This window comes from Dendropsophus ebraccatus, chromosome 3, assembly GCF_027789765.1.
Source record: "Dendropsophus ebraccatus isolate aDenEbr1 chromosome 3, aDenEbr1.pat, whole genome shotgun sequence".
NCBI lineage: Eukaryota > Metazoa > Chordata > Amphibia > Anura > Hylidae > Dendropsophus > Dendropsophus ebraccatus.
The window spans coordinates 80,164,650-80,189,565 of NC_091456.1; the positions used below are offsets into that span (position 1 = coordinate 80,164,650).

The 24,916-nt window shown below is 47.3% G+C and overlaps 1 protein-coding gene across 1 annotated transcript; it reads left to right on the forward strand.

The window, feature by feature from the left end:
- Positions 1-23,694: 23,694 nt before the first annotated feature.
- Positions 23,695-24,375, forward strand: TMEM215 (transmembrane protein 215). Its single transcript, XM_069964314.1, has one exon. It carries the CDS (start codon positions 23,695-23,697, stop codon positions 24,373-24,375), a length of 681 nt encoding a protein of 226 aa, XP_069820415.1.
- Positions 24,376-24,916: the final 541 nt, after the last annotated feature.

The window sequence follows — 24,916 nt, forward strand, 5'->3', positions numbered from 1 at the left end:
ATCCGTAAATCAGCCCTAACTAATTTATCCTTCAAATTGGGCTTTTTTCATGCACGTTAAGGCTATGTTCACACAATGTAAGTTCAGTATTAATCACGGCCGTTTAAACAAAGGCTGTGATTAATACTGAACTTTCACTGTGCTGCCCTCTATGGAATCCCAGCTGGAGTGTGTACACATGGTATACACTGTAGCCGGGATGCCTAGCAGCGCTGTAAGGAACTGATATGTCAGTTTTCTGCGGCCGCTATTGGTCGCGGCTGCAGAAAACCCTGTAGGTTCACACAATGGAGCGTACAGCGGGGAAATCGGATGCGGGCGCGCAGGGATGCGCCCAAATCGAATTCAGCTGCAGTTAAGATCATCCGGCCGGTACTGCAGTACTGTCCAGGATGATCTTTTCTGACACTGGCCATTCCGTGACCCGGCCAGGTCACGGAACGGGCGGTGCCATACAATGTGTGAACATAGCCTAACAGTAGTAGTGTTTTAAACTCCTCAATATGAGGATTTGAATCTCTTTTTTATGATTGCATTAATTTTATAATTTAAAGGATGACATTTCTTACAAATAGGATTTTTAGGTGTTATCTTTATTTTTCCTGGTTCTCACTCCTTTGGTTTCTTGTATTATGTTTTTTTGGTAAGCCCTTACTATGAATTTTATCTCTATCTCATTCAGTCTTGAGAGTTTACATTAGATACAATAGATTTCACTCTCTTAAATTGTGAGATGGGGATAGCTTTCTTGGTAGAGAATGGATGTCCACTCAAAGCTGTGTTCCCACAATGTCTTTTTTAGGTGAAAAAATAGCTGTTTTTTCATAATGTCATTATAAACTTCAATTCTTCCCAAACATTATTCAAATCTGAGAGGAAGACAGTCAGGGTGTCAAGTGGCCTCTCCCATATACAAAAAATATTGACTGTAAAACAACGCAATATTTTCACATATTGAACTTAAGAATTTAACAATTTGTGTATGGGAGAGCCAAATTCAACCAAGATCACAGGGGACATTTAACTACAAACTGCACAAAAATGGTGCTGAGGATGAGGATGTCCCCATGTGCTATAGGGACATATGTGCAGGATAGATGTGTCTTTAAGTGCGTATCAGGTTTCCCTTTAAAGGAGAAGTCCGGCGAAAATTTTTATTAAAGTATTGTATTGCCCCTCAAAAGTTATACAAATCCCCAATATACACTTATTATGGGAAATGCTTATAAAGTGCTTTTTTTCCCTGCACTTTCTACTACATCAAGGCTTCACTTTCTGGATAACATGGTGATGTCACCACCCGACTCCCAGAGCTGTGCAGGCTGTGGCTGCTGGATGATGGCAGGGGGACACTGAGGGACACAGGGCACTGGAGGAACACTGAGCATCCCTCTGCCATCATCCTCTCCAGCAGCCACAGCCCGCACAGCTCTGGGAGTCGGGTCGTGACATCACCATTTTATCCCGGAAGTGAAGCCTTGATGCAGTAGTAAGTGCAGGGAAAAAAGCACTTTATAAGACTTTTCCTGTAATAAGTGTATATTGGTGACTTGTATAATTTTTGTGTGTGTGTGTGTGTGTGGGGGGGGGGGGGGGGGGTTGGGGGCAATACAATACGTTACACAAAATTTTGCTTGATCTATGCCAGGGGCTGGGCTTAATAAATTACCCATAAAATATATATGTATAATGTTACATATAATATGAATATTTATTTTGTACGGTCTATTAATATTTCAGTGTAAGTGAATAAAATTATCAGCGGTAAGCCGTTCATTCTTGATCTTAAATAAGCTGTCGCTAGCTAACAATGACACTTCTTACCTGGATGAAGCAGTTTCCCTTATGCCGGTCAATTTTTTAACTCAAAGTTCCATTTCTAGTAGTTTACATGGAAATTTTATATAAAGACTTGTATTTATTAGTATAGTGATATTTCTCAGCACAGTATATGGCACCATTATTAATTAGTAACGTATGGCCCCATTATTTATATCTATGGGGTAGTTGCGCTATTTATGTAGTACAGTATATTATCATTATTCATTAGTTTTATGTAGCAGTATTATTTGTGTGTCAAATTTAGCTATTCAAACTATTAATTTTAATATTTAACTCTGTCCCTTAGTGTGTTCCATATATCAAATTGTATCCCCACTAGAAGCACCCAAACAATGAAGGGTTTTCCTCCTAATGGAGCAATTTTTTTTTTTTTTTTAAATCACAGAATATGCCAAGGAACTGACCATGGAATTCCCCAGGATGTTCTTTTCACACAACGTGCAACCTGTATAGTACTATATTGTAGTGTGGACTTATTGCTCCCCATCAAATTTACAGCTGATTCTGAGAGCTGAGGGAACAGTCCCTGATAGGGTATGTGGACACTATGGAATCCCAGCGGTTCACCCACCATGGATTCCGCAGCTTGCCCCCGCTCACGGACGCTGGGGCCTGCTCACATCTCCGCTGGTCCCAAAGGCTTCATTCTATGGACTGCCAGATTCCACCCTCCGCCCAAAGAAAGAACCCGCTAATTCTTCAGGCAGAAGGCAGAATCTGGCAAACCATAGAATGAAGCTTATGGGACCAGCGGAGAGGTGTGCGGTGCACATACCCTAACTGATGATTGCATAAAAATAGATTAATTTGAAAGATCTGCAAAAAAAAATTGAAATTTTTAAATTCCGTTTCCATTTTGCCTTCAATTCTGTGAAAAACCTTAGATGAAAAAATGGCAGTTTTTGTCAAAAGCAGGTCATAAATAATTACTTGGGAGGTTGTAATTAATATATGTATATTCTATATGTAGTGTGCACTGCCAGCCAATTTCCCTTAAATGCAACGATTGCTATGGATTGCAGTGTTTAGGGGTTAATGGCAGGCAGCTGTGTAATCACGGCTGCCTGTCATTATCTCCGGCTCCAGAGACACTAATGTGTGCGGGGCCAATAACATTGAAGTGGCCCCACACACATTAAAACCCCTTCACAGCAGGAACGTATATATACACGTTCCTATTGCAAGGTGCATTGACATTAGGAATGTATATATACGTATATATACGTATTGTTGACATGAAGGGGTTTATACTTTGAGGGGAGCAGTTTTTAAAATAGAGCGATTCTAACATACAGGTCCCTCAAATCACTTCCAAGCCACGACCACACAACATATTTTTTAAGGGGGGTTTAACCCCTTTAAGGACAGAGCCTGAAATGGCCTTGATGACAGAGACAAATTTTATGAATATGACCAGTGTCACTTTATTTATTAATAACTTCGGGATGCTTTTACCTATCCGGCTGATTCTGAGATTGTTTTCTCGTGACATATTGTACTTTACATTTCTGGTAAAATAGAGTCGATACTCATAACGAATCTTTATGAAAAAACACCAAATAATGTGAAAAAATGTGAAAAACTGCATTTTTCCAACTTTGAAACTTTTTTGCGTATACAGAAATGGGTTATACCACATAAATTATATATTAAATAGCATTAGCAACATGTCTACTTTATGTTGGCGGCATTTATTAAACGATCTTTCATTTTTTTTAGACAATAGGAAGCTTAAAACATTAGCAGCAAATTTCCAAATTTTCAGTAAAATTTCAAAATCAGATATTTTTAGGGACCTGTTCAGGTTTAAAGTGTATTTGAGGGGCCTGTATGTTAGAAAGCCCCACAAAGCCCCCTATTTCAGAAACTGCACCCCCCACACTCTGCAAAAGCACATCCAGAAAGTGTTTTAACCCTTTAGGGGAGTCACAGAAATAAAAGCTAAGTGTGTAAGAAATTTGAAAATTTTAATTTTCTGTGCAGAGATTTTATTGTAATCCAATATTTTTCATAATTATAAACCTATTACCAGAGAAATGCACCCCAATAATTATTGCCCCGTTTCTGCAGTTTATAGAAATACCCCATATGTGGCCCTATTGCGCTATTTGACGCAACCACAAGCCTCAGATACAAAGGAGCGCCTAGTGAATTTCAACGCCTCTGTTATATTTGGTCATTTCTGACTGTACCACTTCAGGTTGGCAGAGGCTCTGGGGTGCCAAAACCTAAAAAACACCCCTAAAGGGACACCATTTAGAAAACTACACCCCTCAAGGAATGTAACAAGGGGTGCGGTGAGCATTTGGACCCCACAGGTGCTTCACAGATTTTCCGAACAATATGGCGTGAAAAAAGAAATTTTTTTTTTTACACTAAAACGTTGTTCTAGCCTTCAATTTTTCATTTTCTTAAAGGGATAAGAGGAAAAAAAAGACACAAAATGTGTAGCGCAGTTTCTCCCGAGTACGGAAATACCCCACATGTGGCGATAAAGTGCCAAGGGGGCGCAGGACGAGCCTCCAAAGGGAAGGAGCGCCAATTGGCTTTTGGAAGCTAAATTTCACTGGAAAGGATTTCAAGGGCCATGTCGCATTTCCAGAGCCCTCGTGCTGCCAAGACACTGGAAACCCCCCACAAGTGACCCCATTCTGGAAACTACACCCCTCAAGGAATCTAACAAGGGGTTCAGTGAGCATATGGACCCCATTGGTGACGGGCACAAATGTGGAACAATGTGATGTAAAAGTAAAAAATTTCATTTTTTCACTTTCATGGCACAAATGTGCCCGTAATCAAGGGGTCCATATCCTCACTGCACCCCTTGTTAGATTCCTTGAGGGGTGCAGTTTCCAGAATGGGGTCACTTGTGGGGGGTTTCCAGTGTTTTGGCAGCACGAGGGCTCTGTAAATGCGACATGGCGTTCAGCATCCATTCTAGCCAAATCCAACCTCCAAAATCCAAATGGCGCTCCTTCCCTTCGGAGGCTTGCCCTGCGCCCACATGGCGCTTTATGTCCACATGTGGGGTATTTACGGACTCGGGGGAAATTGCTCTACACATATTGTGTGTTTTTTTCTCTTTTAACCCCTTGTGAAAATGATAAATTCAAGGCTAAACCAACATTATAGTGTAAAAAATGTAATATTTCATTTTCACGCCACATTGTTCCACATTTGTGCCCATCACCAGTGGGGTCCATATGCTCACTACACCCCTTGTTACATTCCTTGAGGGGTGTAGTTTCCATAATGGGGTCACTTGTGGGGGGTTTCAACTGTCTTGGCAACACAGAGGCCTTTTGAATGCAACATGGCCCCTCGAAATCCATTCCATCCAAATCCAGCCTTCAAAAACCAAATGGCGCTCCTTCCCTTCGGAGGCTTACCCTGCACCCGCATGGCGCTTTATGTCCACATGTGGGGTATTTCCGTACTCAGGGGAAATTGCTCTACACATTTATTGTTTTTTTTTATTTTTTAGCCCCTTGTGAAAATGAAAAAATCATGACAAGATTAATGATTTAGAGTAAAAATTTTACAAAAATTACACTAAATGTTGGTCTAGCCTTGATTTTTTCCATTTCCACAAGAGGTTAAAAAAGAAAATGAACACAAAACGTGTAGGGTAGTTTCCCCTGAGTACGAAAATACCCCACATGTAGGCATAATGTGCCATATGGGCACAGGGCAAGCCACCAAAAGGACAGAGCGCCATTTAGAGGCTGGAATGGAGGATGGAGGCCATGTCGCAATTACAAAGCTCCTGTGCTGCCAGGTCAGTAGAAACCCCCGACAAGTGACCCCATTCTGGAAACTACACCCCATAAGGAATCTAACAAGGGGTGCAGTGAGGATATGGACCCCACTGGTGACAGTCACTTACGTAGAACATGTGCCGAGAAAATAAAAAATACAATTTTTTTCATTTTCACGTCCCAAATGTGGCCGTCACCAGGGGGCCATATCCCCGCTGCCCCCCTTGTTAGATTCCTTATGGGGTGTAGTTTCCAGAATGGGGTCACTTGTGGGGGGTTTCTACTGTCCTGGCCGCACAGAGGCTTTGTAATTGCATCATGGCATCCTCTAATGGGAATGGCGGCCATACCTATTTAGCTGGGGAAAAGGGACAATTCTAATTTATTTGGGGGTATTAGGCCAATTATTAGTTTATAAGGTTGGAAAGGACAGGTGTCCATCAAACTCAACCTGTGTTGATCCAGAGGAAGGTAAAAACCCCTCGTGAGGCAGACGACAGTAGCCTCATCACAGGGGAAAAATTCCTTCCCGACTCCATAATGGCGATCAGAATAATCCCTGGACCAACGTGACCCCTGAAATAGGAATAAGGGACAGAATTTAGATAATGTAGAACTCCGATGACATGTGGTACGCCTTGAAGCGATCCTGTATGCAGAGGCCGGGGGGATCAGGACAGGTGTCACACTGGAAAATGGCGTCCTTCCTGATCCCCCTGTTACGCCACACTCTGCACTTCTTCTGGGGTCTCCCTTTCTCCAGTGTGGGGGACGTCACCTGGAAAATGTTGTCCTGGTGCGATACGGGGTCCTTCATATCCAGAAGCGCTGGGTCCGCTCCATGGCTGCTAAATATTAGGGCTCTATTACTACTTCTGATATGTTCGGATCGTGCCGCAAGCTATAGTATCTCGGGCAGCGAGGGACCGGAAGAGGGGGTGCTGGTATAAAAGTTATCCCCGTACAGGTGGTAACCTTTATCCAGCAGTGGGAAGATCAGTTCCCGGACGATCTTCTCACTTGTTCCGAGGATGGGGGGGGGGGGGGGGGCATCTGAGGGCTGGATTCGGGTGTCCCTTCCTACATACACTCTAAGGGTACGTGCACACTGCGGAATCGCGACAGATAACCCTTCGTGCATTCCGCAGTTGGCACCCGCCGGCGGAGTGATGCAGGCGCACGTCTCCACACGTGTCATAGACTCCATTCTATGCACGGGCGGATTCCGCTCTCCGTCCAACGTATTCATTCTTTGGATGGACGATGGAATCCGCCCGTGCATAGAATGGAGTCTATGACACGGGTAGAGACATGCGCCCGCATCAGTCCGCCGGCGGGTGCCAGCTGCGGAATGCACGAAGGGTTATCCTTCGCCATTCCGCAGTGTGCACGTACCCTAAATCTGTAAGAGTACCCAGAGGTACTCTCACAGAGTTTGGAGAATTTCACGCCATAACGTCATCTCTTATTGGGACGGTACTGGCGGAAAAGACGTGTCTGGGGGGCAGCGTACGCTACACTACCCCCAGACACGTCACTGGATGATGAGGATGATGAGGATGAATGGAAGAAAGAAGGATCCCCCCATTCATCCTCACTGGCTGTTTTGGTGTTGGAGGCAATAATAGCGTATGCGTCCGACGCCGAAAACACCCTGGGGGCCATCTTTATACGGGGATTGGTATATGGGGTATGTAGTGGTGTAGTGTCAAACTTTATTCAATGTAGTGTGGTGTAATGTAGTGTTTTTTACGTGTTTTTTTTTACAGTAAGTATAAAAAAAAACCTACGCCAACAAAGGAGTTGCTGATAAATGCCGCACTTATGCGCGGCACTTATCAGCAGACCGTGGCAGTAGGATATAGAAAAAAAACACCCTACGCCAAAAAGGAGGAGTTGCTGATTAGCAGCGCACTTTCGTGCGATGCTGATCAACACTCAGCGGCGATAGGGTGCGGAAAATAGAAAAAAAAAAAATTTGGAAAAAAAAAAAACCCTTTTTCTACATTCTGAACATCCCTGTAGCTGCTGATAAGTGTATTACACATATCAGCCGCTAGAGGGTAGCAGAGCGCAAAATCCGGAAAATGACGAGGCTGGAGCCAAAAATAGCCGAAAGAAAACGACGGGGACCGCCGGAAAGATCCGAAGACGCGCCGGAAAGACGGAGGACGCCGCGAACCCGGAAGACGCCGATCAGGACCCCGGGACAGGTGAGTAATGTACAAATACCTGCTCTGGTCCAGGGCAGGTATTTTTTATTTTGTGGGACTCGTTTACGGCGATCGGGCCGGTGACACGGTGACCACCATTACTTTTTACAGTAATGGCGGTCGGTGCTGTCCTCGGACAGCACCGACCGCCATTTTTTTCCGATTCCAATCGCCGCTATTGGCTGATCTGAATTGATCAGCCTATAGCGGCGATCGTAAGCACGGGGGGTGTTAACCACCCCCCGTGCCGAGAAGCTAAGATGGCCTGCTATGATTTATAGCAGGCCATCTTCCCCGATCGCTGTGTGCGAACACGCAGCGATCGGGGGAAACATCGGGCGTAAATTTACGCCCTGATGCGCCAAGTACCAGGGCGCGAGGGCGTAAGTTTACGCCCCATGTCGTTAAGGGGTTAATGGCCATTTTTTGGATGTTTGTCAGTTTGAGCCCAAATAACAGCCGGTATTTCAAAACAACGGACGACATTTGAGTTCAAACTTACAGCTGTAAAATAAAGTCCATAAAACGCCCCCAAAAAAGAGATTGTGTGGTCCTTGCCCCAAACTAAACTAACCCCCTGCAAAAATCTGATTTTGAAACAAATGTAAAAGGATGTTTACCAAATGATATATATAATGATATTTTCCCCACTAGGTGCCATCACTGTTGTATTTTATGCACAGCTGTAGAGTCTAACCTATCCTATCCTTCTTCTCTCTCACCCACACTCAGTCCCACCACTCACAGGAGGGTTTAGATTTGCCCCTGAAGGAGAAGTTAGTTCCGTGTGGGAGGAAGTACAGAGAGTTAGTAGTCGGAGGTCCGAGCAGACAGATGTGTGAGAGACTAGCTTTCTACAAGAGACTTTCCTTATGCAAGTAACTACCACAGTTATGCAGTGCTAAGCTCACCTTAGGGGAGAGAAGACACTTAGGATAACCCTAGCCCACACCAGGAACCCTTCTAAAAGGTGCGAGGCAGTCTCCTGATACTAGAGGAACTGACCCTAGTAGAACAAAGCTACCAAGAATAGGTCTATGTATCCTACAGCACAACGCAAGACAACTGGCTAATCTTGGGAAACTGCTACACCCGGATAACCGACGATTGGGGCTTGTGCTACCCACCTAGGACGGGTTCTACACAATTAGGGGGCAGAAGGTGGTCAGACTATAGTCTATACGTGAGTACATAGGTGGTGGTACCAACTAGGGGTGGTCCGAACCCTCCGAGGTTTGGGTTTGTATGAACCCGAACACTCGGCATCAGATTCCCGCTGTCTGCCCGCTCCGTGCAGCGGGCGGATCCAGCGGGAGGACCGCCTGGAAAACTGGGATACAGCCTATGGCTATGGCTGTATCCCAGTTTTCCAGGCGGTCCTCCCGCTGGATCCGCCCACTGCACGGAGCGGGCAGACAGCGGGAATCATTACCGAGAGTTCGGGTTCGTACAAACCCGAACCGAATTCGTTTCGGACCATCCCTAGTACCAACATCCCGGGTGGGTCTACTACCACTCCAGGTTGCTGTGACAAGTGCCCAAGGGACCCTCAAGGATTCCGGAGGTTAACGACCATTTGGGGACAGCAAACCGGCCAACACAGGTACCAACATCACACCTGTACAATAGCACAGAACTGGCGTCTTGAGTAACACCATAGCACTGTCCGAGCACCACATATACAAATGCTAATTATCAGCTAATTTATGTGGCATGACATTTTTCTTACAAGCAGAGAGGGACAGATTTTTCACAAAATAGATTAAAAATAGATAAATAAAAATATAAATGAAAATAGATAAATGCTAAATGTATCAACCAAAATTTACTACTGACATAAAGTACAATCATGACAAAACTCAAACCAGTGACCAAGCTAATTCCTTACTATTTCCTTTTTTTTTTTATCGCTGCCCTCCAAGAGTCATATTGGTGTTTTTTTGTTGTTGACGTAGCAACATAAAGGCTTGGTTTTTTGCCAGACAAGGTTTACTTTTTATTGGTGCCATTTTGGGATTCAAGTAACTTTTTAATTTCTTTCTTTTTTTTTTTAAACTATTACCACTTTGGCACAATAGAAGCTATTATGCGGAAAAAATACAAAAATTGTCACCACATTCCAAGAGCAGTATGTAACTGGTTAAACTACCATACTGACAGTCGATTTCCAGTGATGCTCACTCATGGGAGCAACATTCACTTATTCCCATACCACAATAAAAAGGGTGTGTATCTGAATAAGGCCAATTGTGACGGCCGTAAAAGGCATATTGGCAGTCACTAAGAGATTAAAGTATGGTAAACCAACCATCTGTACACACTGTGAAAAGAACTGTTTACTGTGTGTGAACCTAGCCCGATAGTATTTTGTTATATCTAAATGGTATGCCTAGAAATTAAATGTATACAGTTAATACAGTAGCTTTGAATAATCAAAATGTAAATGAATTCCCCAATGGGTTCTGTAGGCGTTTTATTTAAGACCTCAATATAATTTTTGGACTCTAAAAGAAGCATGCAGGATTTTTTTCACTCATGTAAAGTATATCACAGCTTTGCATCTTTTTTGTAGTTTCTAGATGAAAATAACTCCAATAATAGTAACAGCTGGTAGGAAGTTGGAAGGAGTCCAAATACTGCTTTTAGTTACAAATGACAGTGTGCTACTTTCTTCCCCAGTGTCTGCAGATAAAGATAGAGAAATAGGTGTGAGATAAAGAGATTGTGCTCTGCTGATGTTTCCAGAGCCCTGAAATAGTGTGCATGTACCTCTCCTTATATCTACCATATGTATATGGTGTGTATATGGGTATGTATTCATTCTGTGTGCAGTGAAGAAAGCTTAGCAACAGCACATGTAAATTGACAATTTGAGTGCCATGACTAATGCTAAGTTTACACGAGGCGATTATTGGCCCGATCGTACGATTAACGATTTCGAAGTAATGATTTTTTTTTTACAACGATCAGCGTTTAGATGGAACGATATATCGAACAGAAAATTCGTTTTGCGATTGTTTTGCGATCGGTTAAACCTATCTCACACATAGGTAAAATCAGTGAACGACTGTTTATACGGAACGATCGGCGAATTTTTTTGTGAACGACGAACAACGATTTATGAACATGTTAAAAGATCAAAATGAACGATTTTTCAATCGTTCGCCGCGTTTACACGTACGATTATCGTTCGAATTCGATCTTTATCGTGAAAATTCGCCCGATAATTGCTCCGTGTAAACTTAGCATAATGCTGGGTTTACACGGAACGATTATCGTGCGAATTTGAATTCGAACGATAATCGTACGTGTAAACGCAGCGAACGATCGCACGACGAGCGAGAAATCGTTCATTTTGATCTTTTAACTTGTTCTGAAATCGTCGTTCGTTGTTCGCCAAAAATTCGACGATCGTTTGGTGTAAACAGTCGTCGCGCGAAAGTCCCGCCGCCCAAAGTCCGGCCCCCCGCTCGCAGCCCGGCCCCCTGCTCATCCGCAGCCCGGCCCTTCGCTCATCCGCCGCCGCTCCGATCGCCACCCCGCTGCCGCTCCGATCGCCACCCCCCCGCGCGCCAGCCCGCCGCCACTCTGATCGCCCCCACCGCTGCGGGCAAGAACATATGTTACCTGCTCCGCGTCGCAGGTCTTCAAAATTTCAAACGGCTCCTCTTCAGCCAATCAGTGCTCCTCTTCAGCACTGATTGGCTGAAGAGGGGAGTCGGGAAATTCAAACAGCCCCTCTTCAGCCAATCAGTGCTGCCGTGCATTGGTTGGCTGAAGAGGGGAGCCAGGAATTTCAAACGGCTCCCCTGTCGGATCACGGACGTGGAATGCATGTACCGGAGCCCCCCCGCTGCCGGACAGCATCTGTAATTAGATGCTGGGAGCGGGGGAGACTGTATTCATAAGCGCCGCGCTGTAATAAATCAGCTGTTACTACAGCGCGGCAATTATGAATACAGTCTCCCCCGCTCCCAGCATCTAATTACAGATGCTGTCCGGGCGCGGGGGGACTCCGGTTCTCGCATTCCACGTCCGTGATCCGTCAGGATCACGGAACGTGGGAATGCAGCCTATGGCATCCAGCGCTCTCCTGTGTCCGGTTGCCGCTAGACACAGGAGAGCGCTGTGCCTGTGATGTCATTTCATCGCGCGCTGCCTGCCGGAGAAGACGTGCGCTGCAGAAGATGGCAGAGGGCCCGGCCAGCTCAGGAGTGAGGAAAGGTGAGTGGAGTGTTTTTTGTTTTTTTTACTACATCAGCACACCACAGGGGATTGGGGGGGGGGGGTACAGCTACCAGCACACCAGAGGGGATTGGGGGGGATACAGCTACCAGCACACCACAGGGTATTGGGGGGGATACAGCTACCAGCACACCAGAGGGGATTGGGGGGGGGATACAGCTACCAGGGGGGGATACAGCTACCAGCACACCACAGGGGATTGGGGGGGGGATACAGCTACCAGCACACCAGAGGGGATTGGGGGGGGGGATACAGCTACCAGCACACCAGAGGGGATTGGGGGGGGATACAACTACCAGCACACCAGAGGGGATTGGGGGGGGGGGGATACAGCTACCAGCACACCAGAGGGGATTGGGGGGGGATATAGCTACCAGCACACCAGAGGGGATTGGGGGGGATACAGCTACCAGCACACCACAGGGGATTGGGGGGGGGGGGATACAGCTACCAGCACACCAGAGGGGATTGGGGGGGATACAGCTACCAGCACACCACAGGGGACTGGGGGGGGGGGATACAGCTACCAGCACACCAGAGGGGATTGGGGGGGGGGGGGATACAGCTACCAGCACACCAGAGGGGATTGGGGGGGATACAGCTACCAGCACACCAGAGGGGATTGGGGGGGGGGGATACAGCTACCAGCACACCAGAGGGGATTGGGGGGGGGATACAGCTACCAGCACACCACAGGGGATTGGGGGGGGGATACAGCTACCAGCATACCACAGGGGATTGGGGGGAGAACTACAGCTATCAGCACACCACAGGGGATTGGGGGGGGGGGACTACAGCTATCAGCACACCACAGGGGATTGGGGGGTGGAGAACTACAGCTATCAGCACACCACAGGGGATGGGGGGGAGAACTACAGCTATCAGCACACCACAGGGGATTGGGGGGGGGGGGGGACTACAGCTATCAGCACACCACAGGGGATTGGGGGGTGGAGAACTACAGCTATCAGCACACCACAGGGGATTGGGGGGGGGGAGAACTACAGCATTCAGCACACCACAGGGCATTGGGGGGGGGGGGAGAACTACAGCTATCAGCACACCACAGGGGATAGCTACATGAGCACCACTAAATCGTTAATTACAATGCTAGGGGCACTGGGGGCGTAAGTACTTTTCCTTGCCCCAGGTGCAGCTAACCCACACACAGCACATCTGCACACAGTATAACATTAAGTGCGGACACAGCAGGAGCAGAAGATATTATTGCTATATGGAGGGCATAGCCAGGGACATTATGACTATATGGAGGCACAGCAGGAGACATTACTACTATATGGAGGCACAGCGGGAGACATTACTACTATATGGGGACATAGGGACTTTATAACTATTTGGGCGCACAACAAGGGAATTCTACATACACGGGCAACTCACATACAGTACTTACCCACTTTACTGGAAATCACACCAAAAAGTGGAATTACTACTGTTTGAGACCTTATAGGTTGGGAAAAAGGAAGTAAGTTGTTGAAAAAGTGCGGAGCCTAAGATGTTTGTCTCGCAGGTTCTAAAGAGACGAATTGTAGCTGGAAGAAATCATCATGGTGGTCCAGGCCAGATGGAGAGGAAAAGGAAAGTGACACTTCAGATCAAAGAAGACATCACCTGTGAGTCACTGAATGATGTTTTTTTTTTTGTATTTTTTAGCACATTATTCGGTAGGGGTGCCCCAGGGTAAAATAAAAAAAATGTTAGACTATATTGCTCAAAGCCATAATACCCACACTGCTTCTCCCTAGCAAAATGTCCCCACATGTTCAAAAATCTGCCACCGGCCGTGCATCGCTACGTTTAATAGTGATGTGCGACCGATGGCTGATCCAGCCTTATAAAAGGCTCTGTAAGCGAGCGCCAATCTAGCAGAACAACGCTACTTACTCAGTGGGTAAGAACACACAGAAGGTGCTGGGTTCTCACATTGTGTTTGTGATAATAATGCAATGTGAGAACACACCCTGATAGTCAGCCTTCCCCGCTCCTGTCTCTAGGCCTGGCATCTTTCTCTGCACTGCAGCCTCCAGTGACCATCACATGCACAACATAGGAGGATGCTGAGCCACACAGCCAGGAGTGAGAAGGGGTCTGTGCTAAGTCGCCTACAGTAATCAGCCACCTGTATAGATTGCAGTATAGTTACTTTTTTTTTTTTTTTTTGAGAGGGGGGGGGGGGGGGAATGGGGGGGGCCCCCAAAAAATTGTCGCCCAGGGCCTCCACCAACCTTAATCCGGCCCTGACTCTACCTCCTCACCGGGTTAAAGGTTTTGTATGTCTCAGTGAACTGGTGCACGCTCTGGCATATTTTACGGTCTCTCTGGGACATCTGTATGGTTCAGTATGGCTTGACAGCCTCAGTGGCACTGCTGCACTTTCAGTATGGCTTCTTGGCAAGCTTGATGGGCTCTCTGGGACTTCTATACTCCAGTCATTTATTTGAGCATCTCTGCCTAATAGCGCTTCCCAATATAATGGTGGAGGACTACGTGGAACTGCCTCCTCATCCCAGCCGGACTGTCTCCTCATCCTAGCCTCCCAGTGGTTGGGCGGTGGTGACAAGGGAGCTGCTTGGCATGACACCATATCTTCCTCTCCCTCAGCCCACCCAATAAGCATGTGAGGATAAACGGACTCTGGGTAAGCACCTCACTCATGACAACCTGCACTACGCTGCCAACCTCCTGCGCTACTTTTCTCTACTTTAATTTCACTTTCATGTAGTGCTGGAAACACAGGGGCAGAGACACAGCTTCCCAGGGGCAGAAACACAGGCAGTCTTCTATTGGGGTTTAGCAAGCTTTTCTGTCTGTTTTAGTATGGGGCGTTTAAGATTTAGACAAACCTGAATTTTAGGTCAAAATTGTGCAAATCTACTGAACCTAGCCTTTCAATGTTTCAGAAGAACGCTTAATAATTTTTTTTTTGGGTGGGGTGGGGGGTGGTTGTGTGTGTGTGTGTGTGTGCGTGTGGGGAGGTGATAATAGTCTCAGTAAAGTAATCACTGGTTGTCAGTGTCTTCCTATATCAGATGACCTTGCACTCCCAGTGGTCCAGACTGTTCTGCACTCCCCTCCAGCTGTGATTTCACCCAGGCTTCAGGCTGAGTATCCTGCACCAGGACTGAAGTCTCTCCTTCAAGCTCTCCCCACACTGCACTATACCTTCCTCTGAGGCTGCAGAGGTATAATGAGAAATCCTAGGATATTATAATGCAGAAATATTTTCTTGGCGGCATTGTCTGTTTGTATTTGTACATTAACCACCAGTTTCTTGGGTTTGTTGGATGCTAAGTGATGTATATTAGGCTGTGTTTACACACACATATAAATTGACCAATTTATCAGACAGTTTTTTGAAGCCAAAGCCAGGAATAGATTTGAAAAGAGGAAAAATCTCAGTCTTTCCTTTATGACTTGTTCTTTGTGTATAGTTTGTTCCTGGCTTTGGCTTCAAAAATCTGTCAGATATAGTAAATTATTCTATTATCTTTGTGTGTTAACGCAGCCTTAGTCTTTATTAAATAAAGTAGCTGCCTGGTATATAAACCATGTGGTATTGCATGCAGATAATCCACAGCATATTACAGTACCAGTAGTATGGACAGGGCCGCCATCAGGAATTTCGGGGCCCCATACAACCAAAGTGTCTGGGCCCCCCACATTAATAAAAAAAAAAATAGTGTGTTCGACCCACGCCTTGCTGGGAGGTATAATTTGGTTCCGATCAATTCTAGAGAACTGGCTCATATACCCCATTTTCCCCAGTGACTTAAAATGTAACCTCTGTTATACAGTTATAAAATTGTAGAAACTAAATGTGAACAAGGTGCAATTTAAATGTCACCATACAGACACTTACTTGTATAGCTGCCTCTTCTTGTGCTCTGTATGCAGAGCATTATATTCACCCCTGCAACGTACAACTTATAGCGTGTCTACAAGCCCAGCGGGGCTCATTATGATGGAGACTAAAACTTATACAAGAGTGGGGTAGGGGTTCCCCTGTATTCAGAATGCTGTTGAGTACTAGGCAATGCCCCGTTTGGGGTTATTGAATTTCGAGGGTCTGGGGGGCTGTTTGATTTGTATATGTTCACCAATAATAATGCCCCCAGAGGTGCCCCCATACACTAATAATGCCCCCAGAGGTGCCCCCAATGAGCTAATAATGCCCCCAGAGGTGCCCCCATGAGCTAATAATGCCCCCAGAGGTGCCCCCATATACTAATAATGCCCCCAGAGGTGCCCCCATATACTAATAATGCCCCCAAAGGTGCCCCCATATACTAATAATGCCCCCAGAGGTGCCCCCATATACTAATAATGCCCCCAGAGGTGCCCCCCAAGAACTAATAATGCCCCCAGAGGTGCCCCCATATACTAATAATGCCCCCGGAGGTGCCCCCATATACTAATAATGCCCCCGGAGGTGCCCCCATGAACTAATAATGCCCCCAGAGGTGCCCCCATACACTAATAATGCCCCCAGAGGTGCCCCCATACACTAATAATGCCCCCAGAGGTACCCCCATACACTAATAATGCCCCCAGAGGTGCCCCCATACACTAATAATGCCCCCAGAGGTGCCCCCATACACTAATAATGCCCCCAGAGGTGCCCCCATACACTAATAATGCCCCCAGTGCCCCCATATACTAATAATGCCCCCAGAGGTGCCCCCCATGAGCTAATAATGCCCCCAGAGGTGCCCCCATATACTAATAATGCCCCCAGTGCCCCCATATACTAATAATGCCCCCAGAGGTGCCCCCCATGAACTAATAATGCCCCCAGAGGTGCCCCCATATGCTAATAATGCCCCCAGAGGTGCCCCCATATACTAATAATGCCCCCAGAGGTGCCCCCATACACTAATAATGCCCCCAGAGGTGCCCCCCATTAACTAATAATGCCCCCAGAGGTGCCCCCCATGAACTAATAATGCCCCCAGAGGTGCCCCCATATGCTAATAATGCCCCCAGAGGTGCCCCCATATACTAATAATGCCCCCAGAGGTGCCCCCATACAATAATAATGCCCCCAGAGGTGCCCCCCATGAACTAATAATGCCCCCAGAGGTGCCCCTAAAAAAACAAACATCCTACTCACCTAATCCGCGCTGTGCAGGCAGCAGCTCTTCCTCCTCTTCGGGCTCCATCTTGCGAGCCGCAGGGACGGGACTTCCGGCAGGCGTGATGACGTCACATGATCACGCCTGCCGGAGAGGTCACGGCCCGGCCTCCCATAGGCTGCTAGTATGAAGTGCCGGCAGCCAGGCCTGTATTTAGAGTTTATGCTGCCCTAGGCACTTTGCACGCTGAGGCGCCCCCCCCCCCCCATTACTGTACATGCATGGTATATACCCTGGCACTTGGGTGTCGCTCTGCTTGATGCCCGCTGTTCTCATCAAACAAATGTGATGGAGGAAGGAAGGAGGCCGGGGACGTCTTAGTTTGGGGGCCGTTTCTGTCCAGTGTCGGACTGGGGGACCTGGGGCCCACCAATATACAACCAGTGAGACACGACATGCTGACCCGCTCCTTTCCTGAATTCATCTGTATTTGTGACAAATCCCTACATTTATACAGCTCTCAGGGTATGCTGGGAGTTGTAGTCTCTGAGAGGACAACCCTGTAATAAATCACTGTGTGCAGAGGCTCCTGGTGGCTGCAATCTGTGGGTGACAACCATCAGCCCTGAAGGTCCAGCAATACATCTGTCTACACTGTACTACAACTCCCAGCATACTCTGAGGGCTGCAGACTGTCAGTACATGCTGGGAGTTGTAGTGCCTGCAGCTGTTGTAGTTGGGTCCTATACACTGGATGCTTTGTGGCACATAAGAATACAAAGATCTGTGGGGGCTGAGTGCAGGGAAGTGACCCCAGAACAGCACTAATAGGGATAGAACAAAAACATCTCCCCCTATATCTTATTAGTGCTGGTCTGGGGTCACTTCCCTGCACTGAGCCCCCACAGATCTATGTATTCTTATATGCTACAAAGCATCCAGTGTATAATGCACCTAGGACCCAACTACAACAGCTGCAGGCACTACAACTCCCAGCATTTACTGACAGTCTGCAGCCCTCAGCATATGCTGGGAGTTGTAGTGCCTGCGGCTGTTGTAGTTGGGTCCTAGTTTAAAAGTTTGCGCTAGTGTACTGTAGTGACCGCGGGGCTGTGTCAGTACACTACCGCAAACAATACACTGACCCATTTAGACCCCAATGGTACACAGGCTCTGCACACTATAGAAGTGATTACAGTGCAGTTACTAATGACTCACAGGTCGCCGTCGCTTCTTGCTTTCTTCTCCATCTGGCGCAGCGATCAAGAAGACTTCTCCGACCACAACTAGTCTGCAAGCAGGCAGCTGGGGGTGACTGGGGAAGGGAGGCAGCTGGGGGTGGCAGGGGAAGCCGCTGGGGTGAAGGGGAGAAGCTGGGGTGACAGGGGGAAGGAGAGCAGCTGGGGTGACGGGGAGGGGGAGCAGCTAGGGGTGGCAGGGGGAGAATCTGGGGAGGCAGAGGGAGCAGCTGGGGGCAGGGGGAGTAGATGGGGGCAGGAGGAGGAGCAGATGGGGGGCAGGGGGAGCAGCTGGGGTGAGAGGGGCAGGGGTAGTAGATGGGGGCAGGGGGAGCAGCTGGGGTGAGAGGGGCAGGGGGAGCAGCTGGGGGGGCAGAGGGAGCAATGTGGGGCAGAGGGATCAGCTCGGGGGCAGCAGCTGGGGTGGCAGGGGGAGTAGATGGAGGCAGGAGGAGCAGCTGGGGTGGCAGGCAGGGGGAGCAGATAGGGGGCAGCTAGGGTGGCAGGGAGAAGATTGGGCAGCTGGGGTGGCAGGGGGAGAAGATGGGGGACAGGCGGAGGAGCAGATGGGGCAGGGGGAGAAGATGGGGGGCAGGAGGAGCAGCTGGGGGGCAGGGAGAGCAGCTGGGGGTGCTGGTGGAGAGGCTAGGGGGTGCAGGAGGAGAGGCTGGGGGGTGCTGACAGAGAGGCTGGGGGGTGCTGACAGAGAGGCAGGGGGGTGCTGACAGAGAGGCTGGCGGGGTGCTGACGGAAAGGCTGGGGGAGAGGCTGGGGGTGCAGGAGGGTAGGCTAGGGGGAGAGGTTGTGGGGTGCAGGAGGAGAGGCTTTGGGGTGCAGGAGGAGAGGCTGTGGGGTGCAGGAGGAGAGGCTGTGGGGTGCAGGAGGAGAGGCTGGGGGTGCAGGAGAAGAGGCTGTGGGAGAGGCTGTGGGGTGCAGGAGGAGAGGCTGAGGGGTGCAGGAGAAGAGGCTGGGTGAGGCTGTGGGGTGCAGGAGGAGAGGCTGGGGGGTGCAGGAGAAGAGGCTGGGGGAGAGGCTGTGGGGTGCAGGAGGAGAGGCTGGGGGTGCAGGAGGAGAGGCTGGGGGTGCAGGAGGAGAGGCTGGGGGGTGCAGGAGGAGAGGCTGGGGGAGAGGCTGGGGGTGCAGGAGGAGAAGCTGGGGGTTGCAGGAGGAGAGGCTGGGGGTGCAGGAGGAGAGGCTGGGGGGTGCAGGAGAAGAGGCTGGGGGAGAGGCTGTGGGGTGCAGGAGGAGAGGCTGGGGGTGCAGGAGGAGAGGCTGGGGGGTGCAGGAGGAGAGGCTGGGGGGTGCAGGAGGAAAGGCTGGGGGAGAGGCTGGGGGGTGCAGGAGGAGAGGCTGGGGGTTGCAGGAGGAGAGGCTGGGGGGTGCAGGAGGAGAGGCTGGGGGTGCAGGAGGAGAGGCGGGGGGATACAAGAGGAGAGGCTGGAGGGGGTACAGGAGGAGAGGCTGGAGCGGGGGTAAAGGATTAGAGGCTGGAGGGGGGGTACAGGAGGAGAGGCTGGAGGGGGGTACAGGAGGAGAGGCTGGAGGGGGGGTACAAGAGGAGAGGCTGGAGGGGGGGTACAGGAGGAGAGGCTGGAGGGGGGGTACAGGAGGAGAGGCTGGAGGGGGGGTACAGGAGGAGAGGCTGGAGGGGGGGTACAGGAGGAGAGGCTGGAAGGGGGGTGCAGGAGGAGAGGCTGGAGGGGGGGTACAGGAGGAGAGGCTGGAAGGGGGGTGCAGGAGGAGAGGCTGGAGGGGGGGGTACAGGAGGAGAGGCTGGGGGAAGAGGGAGCGGCCGGGGGGGCAGAGGCAGGTGAGGCAGGTGAGGCAGGTCCCCCCTTCCCATGCAGCTTTGGTCCGGTGAGCTTCCGGCACACGCTGCCTCTATCACTGGCCGGAAGCTCACAGCTGCAGCCCCGCGGTCCAGGAACTTCTCTCCTGCTCGGCGCGATGACGTCACGTGCGCCGCTGCCGAGCAGGAGAGAAGGACCGCAGGGCTGCAGCTGTGAGCTTCCGGCCAGTGATAGAGGCAGCGTGTGCCGGAAGCTCACCGGACCGAAGCGGCACAACCCCGATGGCAGGGGGAGCCGTGCGGGCCCCCCTAGCGTAGCGGTCGGGGGGGGGGGGTCGGGGGGGGGGGCCCTGAGTATGGATGTAGTTTTACAAGCTATCACATGGAAAGCCCATATGAAAGATGCATGGAAATTGACCCATAATGTAGTCAATCCTAAGCATGTCAATTCATGTTATGGACTCACAAGAGATTTGTTGCAGATTCGCAACTAATTGACGTCAATGGGAAAGTCAAAATCTCCATTTATTTAGAAGTATTGCAGATTTTGTCTACAGAATGTTGCGGATCCATAGCTAAATCTGGAATTGCAGATTTTAAAGGGGTTATCCGAGCAAATAACAAAATTATGGTTGATTTTCGAATCCTGGATGAACCTTTTAATATATCATACTGCACACACACACACACACTGCAGCATACAATCTTTAATCTGGATCTTTCCTTACATCAGCATGAAATAAGGATGGGCAGATGTCATAACGGGGTAAAACCTAGAACAAGATCAGAGTAACAGCATAGCAGTTAAGTAGTGAATGTAGAGTCAAATAACAGCAAACATACCATCTGCGTGATTTTGCAAGCAATTTGGTAGAATACACTGGGCTGTCTTCTTCAACATACAACTAAAATTCCTTAGAAGACGTTAAATGGGCCACATGATGTAAGAAAAGAAATATGTGTGGACAGATGTGATGATGCTGCAGTCTACCCCTAAAGAAACCTAAAATGTGTAATCTGCATCAGTTGATGCCCACAGGGCATTGTGCAAGAACAAAGACTGTTAATATGGCATCTGATGCAAATTTATTGTGATAGTAATATTCAGCAACAAAAGTCTGTTTAAAGTTTAAGCGTTAACTAAGCTGTTACTTTAAGAAGGCACCTAAGTCCAGATACAACATTTACACAGGTGTGTCCTATGTGGCAAACTCATTTTGTCCTCAATGAGACTTTAAAGTGTTACTGTCATTATAACTTTTAAAATCTAAATCAACAGTAGATGTCATATAAAGCAAGTTTGCAATTTACATTTATTATTTTTTTTTTATTATCATGGAAAACACAGCACTTCCTGTTTTCTGACTGTTCTTTTCTCAAAGAGCCAGAAAACATGAAGTCCAATGTACCCCAGGCCATCTGAGCCCTCACAGAGAGAAGGCAGTCATGTGACTGATGCACACATTGAGCCCTGATTCTCTGTACTGGCCAGGATTCCTGTGTTTAGTCTGTTTTACAACCAGCACCAGAAAATCTGTCTTCAGGAGACTGGACCTGGATTTCTGGTAAGTTCAGCTTTGTTTTACAGCATGATAACAACAACAACAAAAAAAAATAATGAATGTAAATTGAAAACTTGCTTTATTTCACATCTACTGTTGATTTAGATTTTGAAAGTTACAATGACAGTGACACTTTAAGAGGTTGTTGAGGAACATAATGTTTTTAAAGAGGTAGCTCAGCAAAAAAATAAATAAAAAAAAATCAACTGGTGCCAGAAAGATTTGTCTCTGCCCGGATCATCCCGGCCGGTACTTAAGTACTGTCCGGATGATCTGTCCGGCCGCAGAGCTCTGATGCGGGCGCATCAGCTCGCGTCCGCATCAGAGCTTCCCCCTGCTTACTATAGTGGGAACTGACAGGGTTTCCTACGGCCGCAATTCATTGAATTGCGGCCACAGAAAACTGACATGTCAATTAATTGCGGGGCTGCATGGGATCCTGGCCGGAGCGTATACGATGTGTATACACTCCGGCCGGGATTCCATTGAAACTAAGGCATTGTTCCACCCCGCAAAAACTAAGTCCGTTATCGCCATCAGCAACAACGGCCATAGTTTTACGTAGTGTGAACATAGCCCTAAAGTGACCCCATTTTTTTTTTTAGCTCCATAACATATGAAATGAAAATTGAAGCATGTTTGCAAAACATCTTGTTTAAAAAATCTCCTTCCGTTTCTACGCAAACTCATCTCTGATGATAGGGTTTGAGCCTACAGTGATATGTTGCTTCTTTTCATCTGATCCAGTGTCTACTGTCTGTAGGTTATCAAGTAATCACATGGAGAGCAGTGAGTTGTGGAAACATATAGTATTGTTCGGCTGATATGCGGTAAAAAGGGATGCACAAATGTTCCCAAAACATTAGGGGAATCAAAGTTTAGGATGCACGTTTGCCAAATTCCGGTGAATAATACAAACATCCCTTCTCCCATTGTACTCTATGCCTGCAAATCAACAACAATAATAAGAGGCATCATATATCTCTTTTTTTCAGATAGGATAAATAACTTAGTCAGTGATTGCCATTATTGTGGGATACATAGACAGTTCCAGTCTTTTCACTTTGGAATACTGTAAATCAACAAATCTAAGTATTCAGGGAAAGCAATGTCTTTGTCTTTGGTGCTGAATATCATTGCTGGTGATTTTCTTAAAGGATACATGTCCCTGTGCAGCGCATCGTATTCACGTCTTAATATATATGACAAATTTCCCTTGTCAGTTCATCCAAGGTCATTCAGTTTTTCATCAAAAAGAGACTTTTCTTTCATAGGTTTTGCATGTGCATGATATGATTTTATAAGTCTTTGCAGCAGAGAAACTCTCATGCAGCACAAATATTTTATACTCGTATACAGTTGTATGTGTTCAGTGGAAATATTATAGTTAACGGTGAAACATTGGCTGCCTGTTTGTACATCTGAAATTGCTGATATGTATTTTTTTTCTATGATAAAGCAGGAGGTCCCTGAGTGCTTTATTTTTCTAATATTTAAAGTCCACTCCTCTGCTTTTCCTCCCCTCCCCTCCCTCTTCTCACATACTCTTGCATTAAGAGATGAGTGTCTCAGTTTCCATTCAAGCACTTTGAACACATGCAGGATCTCACTGTTCTGGCATCCGAAACACAGCATCCAGCTCCCAGTGGACTTTCCTGTAAGGATCGCAGATGCTTCAGAAGTAATGTTTTTACAAGTGAATAACCTATCTCATCTAAGAGTTATTGTAATATTCTCAGGATTTTATTAACTTGGAATACAAGCAAGACCAGGAGATCCAGGCTGGAGTCATCTGTGGAGTTCTTGAGGAGGAAACAGTTTATCTTGTGATAAGTAAGGGGGGCGCAATTGGTTCATTAATGTTTTGGAAGAAAATAGTGGTCTGGTGGTCTCTAACCTAAAGGAACCGAAGCTGCTGACGTACTGATGATAAAGTACAGTCGTATGGTGTAGAGAGATGAGACCGGATGATATCAACCCTCGCACAGGACTGGTGGTAGCCTTGGTGAGCATATTTCTTGTATTTGGCTTTATGTTTACAGTATCAGGGTTCAAAGGGGAAACTTTGGGATCTATCCCACTTATCGCTATAGGACCAGCTATTTTTCTTCCTGGCGTGGCAGCTATTACCCTGACCAGAAGAACTGATGGCTGTACTAAGTGGCCCTATAAGTACTGTACCTGCTGCTGCAAGAAGGGGAAAGATAAAGAAAATGTGGAGCTTCTGAAGACCCCATCAGACAAGGAGTCTGGTAAAGGGAGTTCGAATGAGCTGGATAAAAAGGAATCAAAAAAGGAAAAGGAAGAAGGATGTGGATCCATTAAAATTACCACAATAGAGGATTCAAGGACGCTGAACACAAAGGTGGATGGAGAGGAAGTGCAGAGGTATCTGGACAAGTGCTATTCCACAAACACATTACCTGGAGGAGTGGAAAACCACAACACTTCTTCTGTGTTTGATAAAAAGTGTACTCCAGATAGAATTATCTACACTGTCACAGAGGAGAAAGTTACTCTTGACCCTAGAGATAGTGATGCAGGAACCTATTCTAAAGGGGGGGACAATCCCTATAACAGGTATTGCTGTTATGTAAAGACAACAGAAGTGAACTGGGACCAAGAAACCATTGTCTAAACCCTATATGCACATAAATATTTATATTGTACTAGAATGTTTTTGCACTGCATGACAGATCCGAGCTCTGTTATAAAAACAGTCCAGGTTCTTATACTCCACAGCTTCCTGCTAAGTGGTTGCTGCAGACCAGCATGTCTAAGATCATGGGTCACCTGTTTCCTTTGTGAGCATTCAGGCCAATTGTTTGAGGTCTGAACACAGTGCCTTGATATGGAGCTGGACAAGTGTGATTAGCTACCAGACAATGAGCAGGTAAAACAGCTCAGGCAAACTGCGGTGTACACAGTTGATCCTCTAGTGCACTAAAAGCTATTGTCTGCAGCTCACTAATAAGTTGCTGTAAAACAATTTCTTTTTATAAATCATGTATGACCCAAAGTATTAGGTTACACATGGCGAAACAGGTACCCATATACGTTCCTGGTAATTGAATATGTTCCAGCTTAGCACTGCAATTATCTAACATTACATATGTGCTGAGATATACAAGAATTCTCACTAATAAGTATGAATTTAAACAATTGGCTGCTGTTGTTAA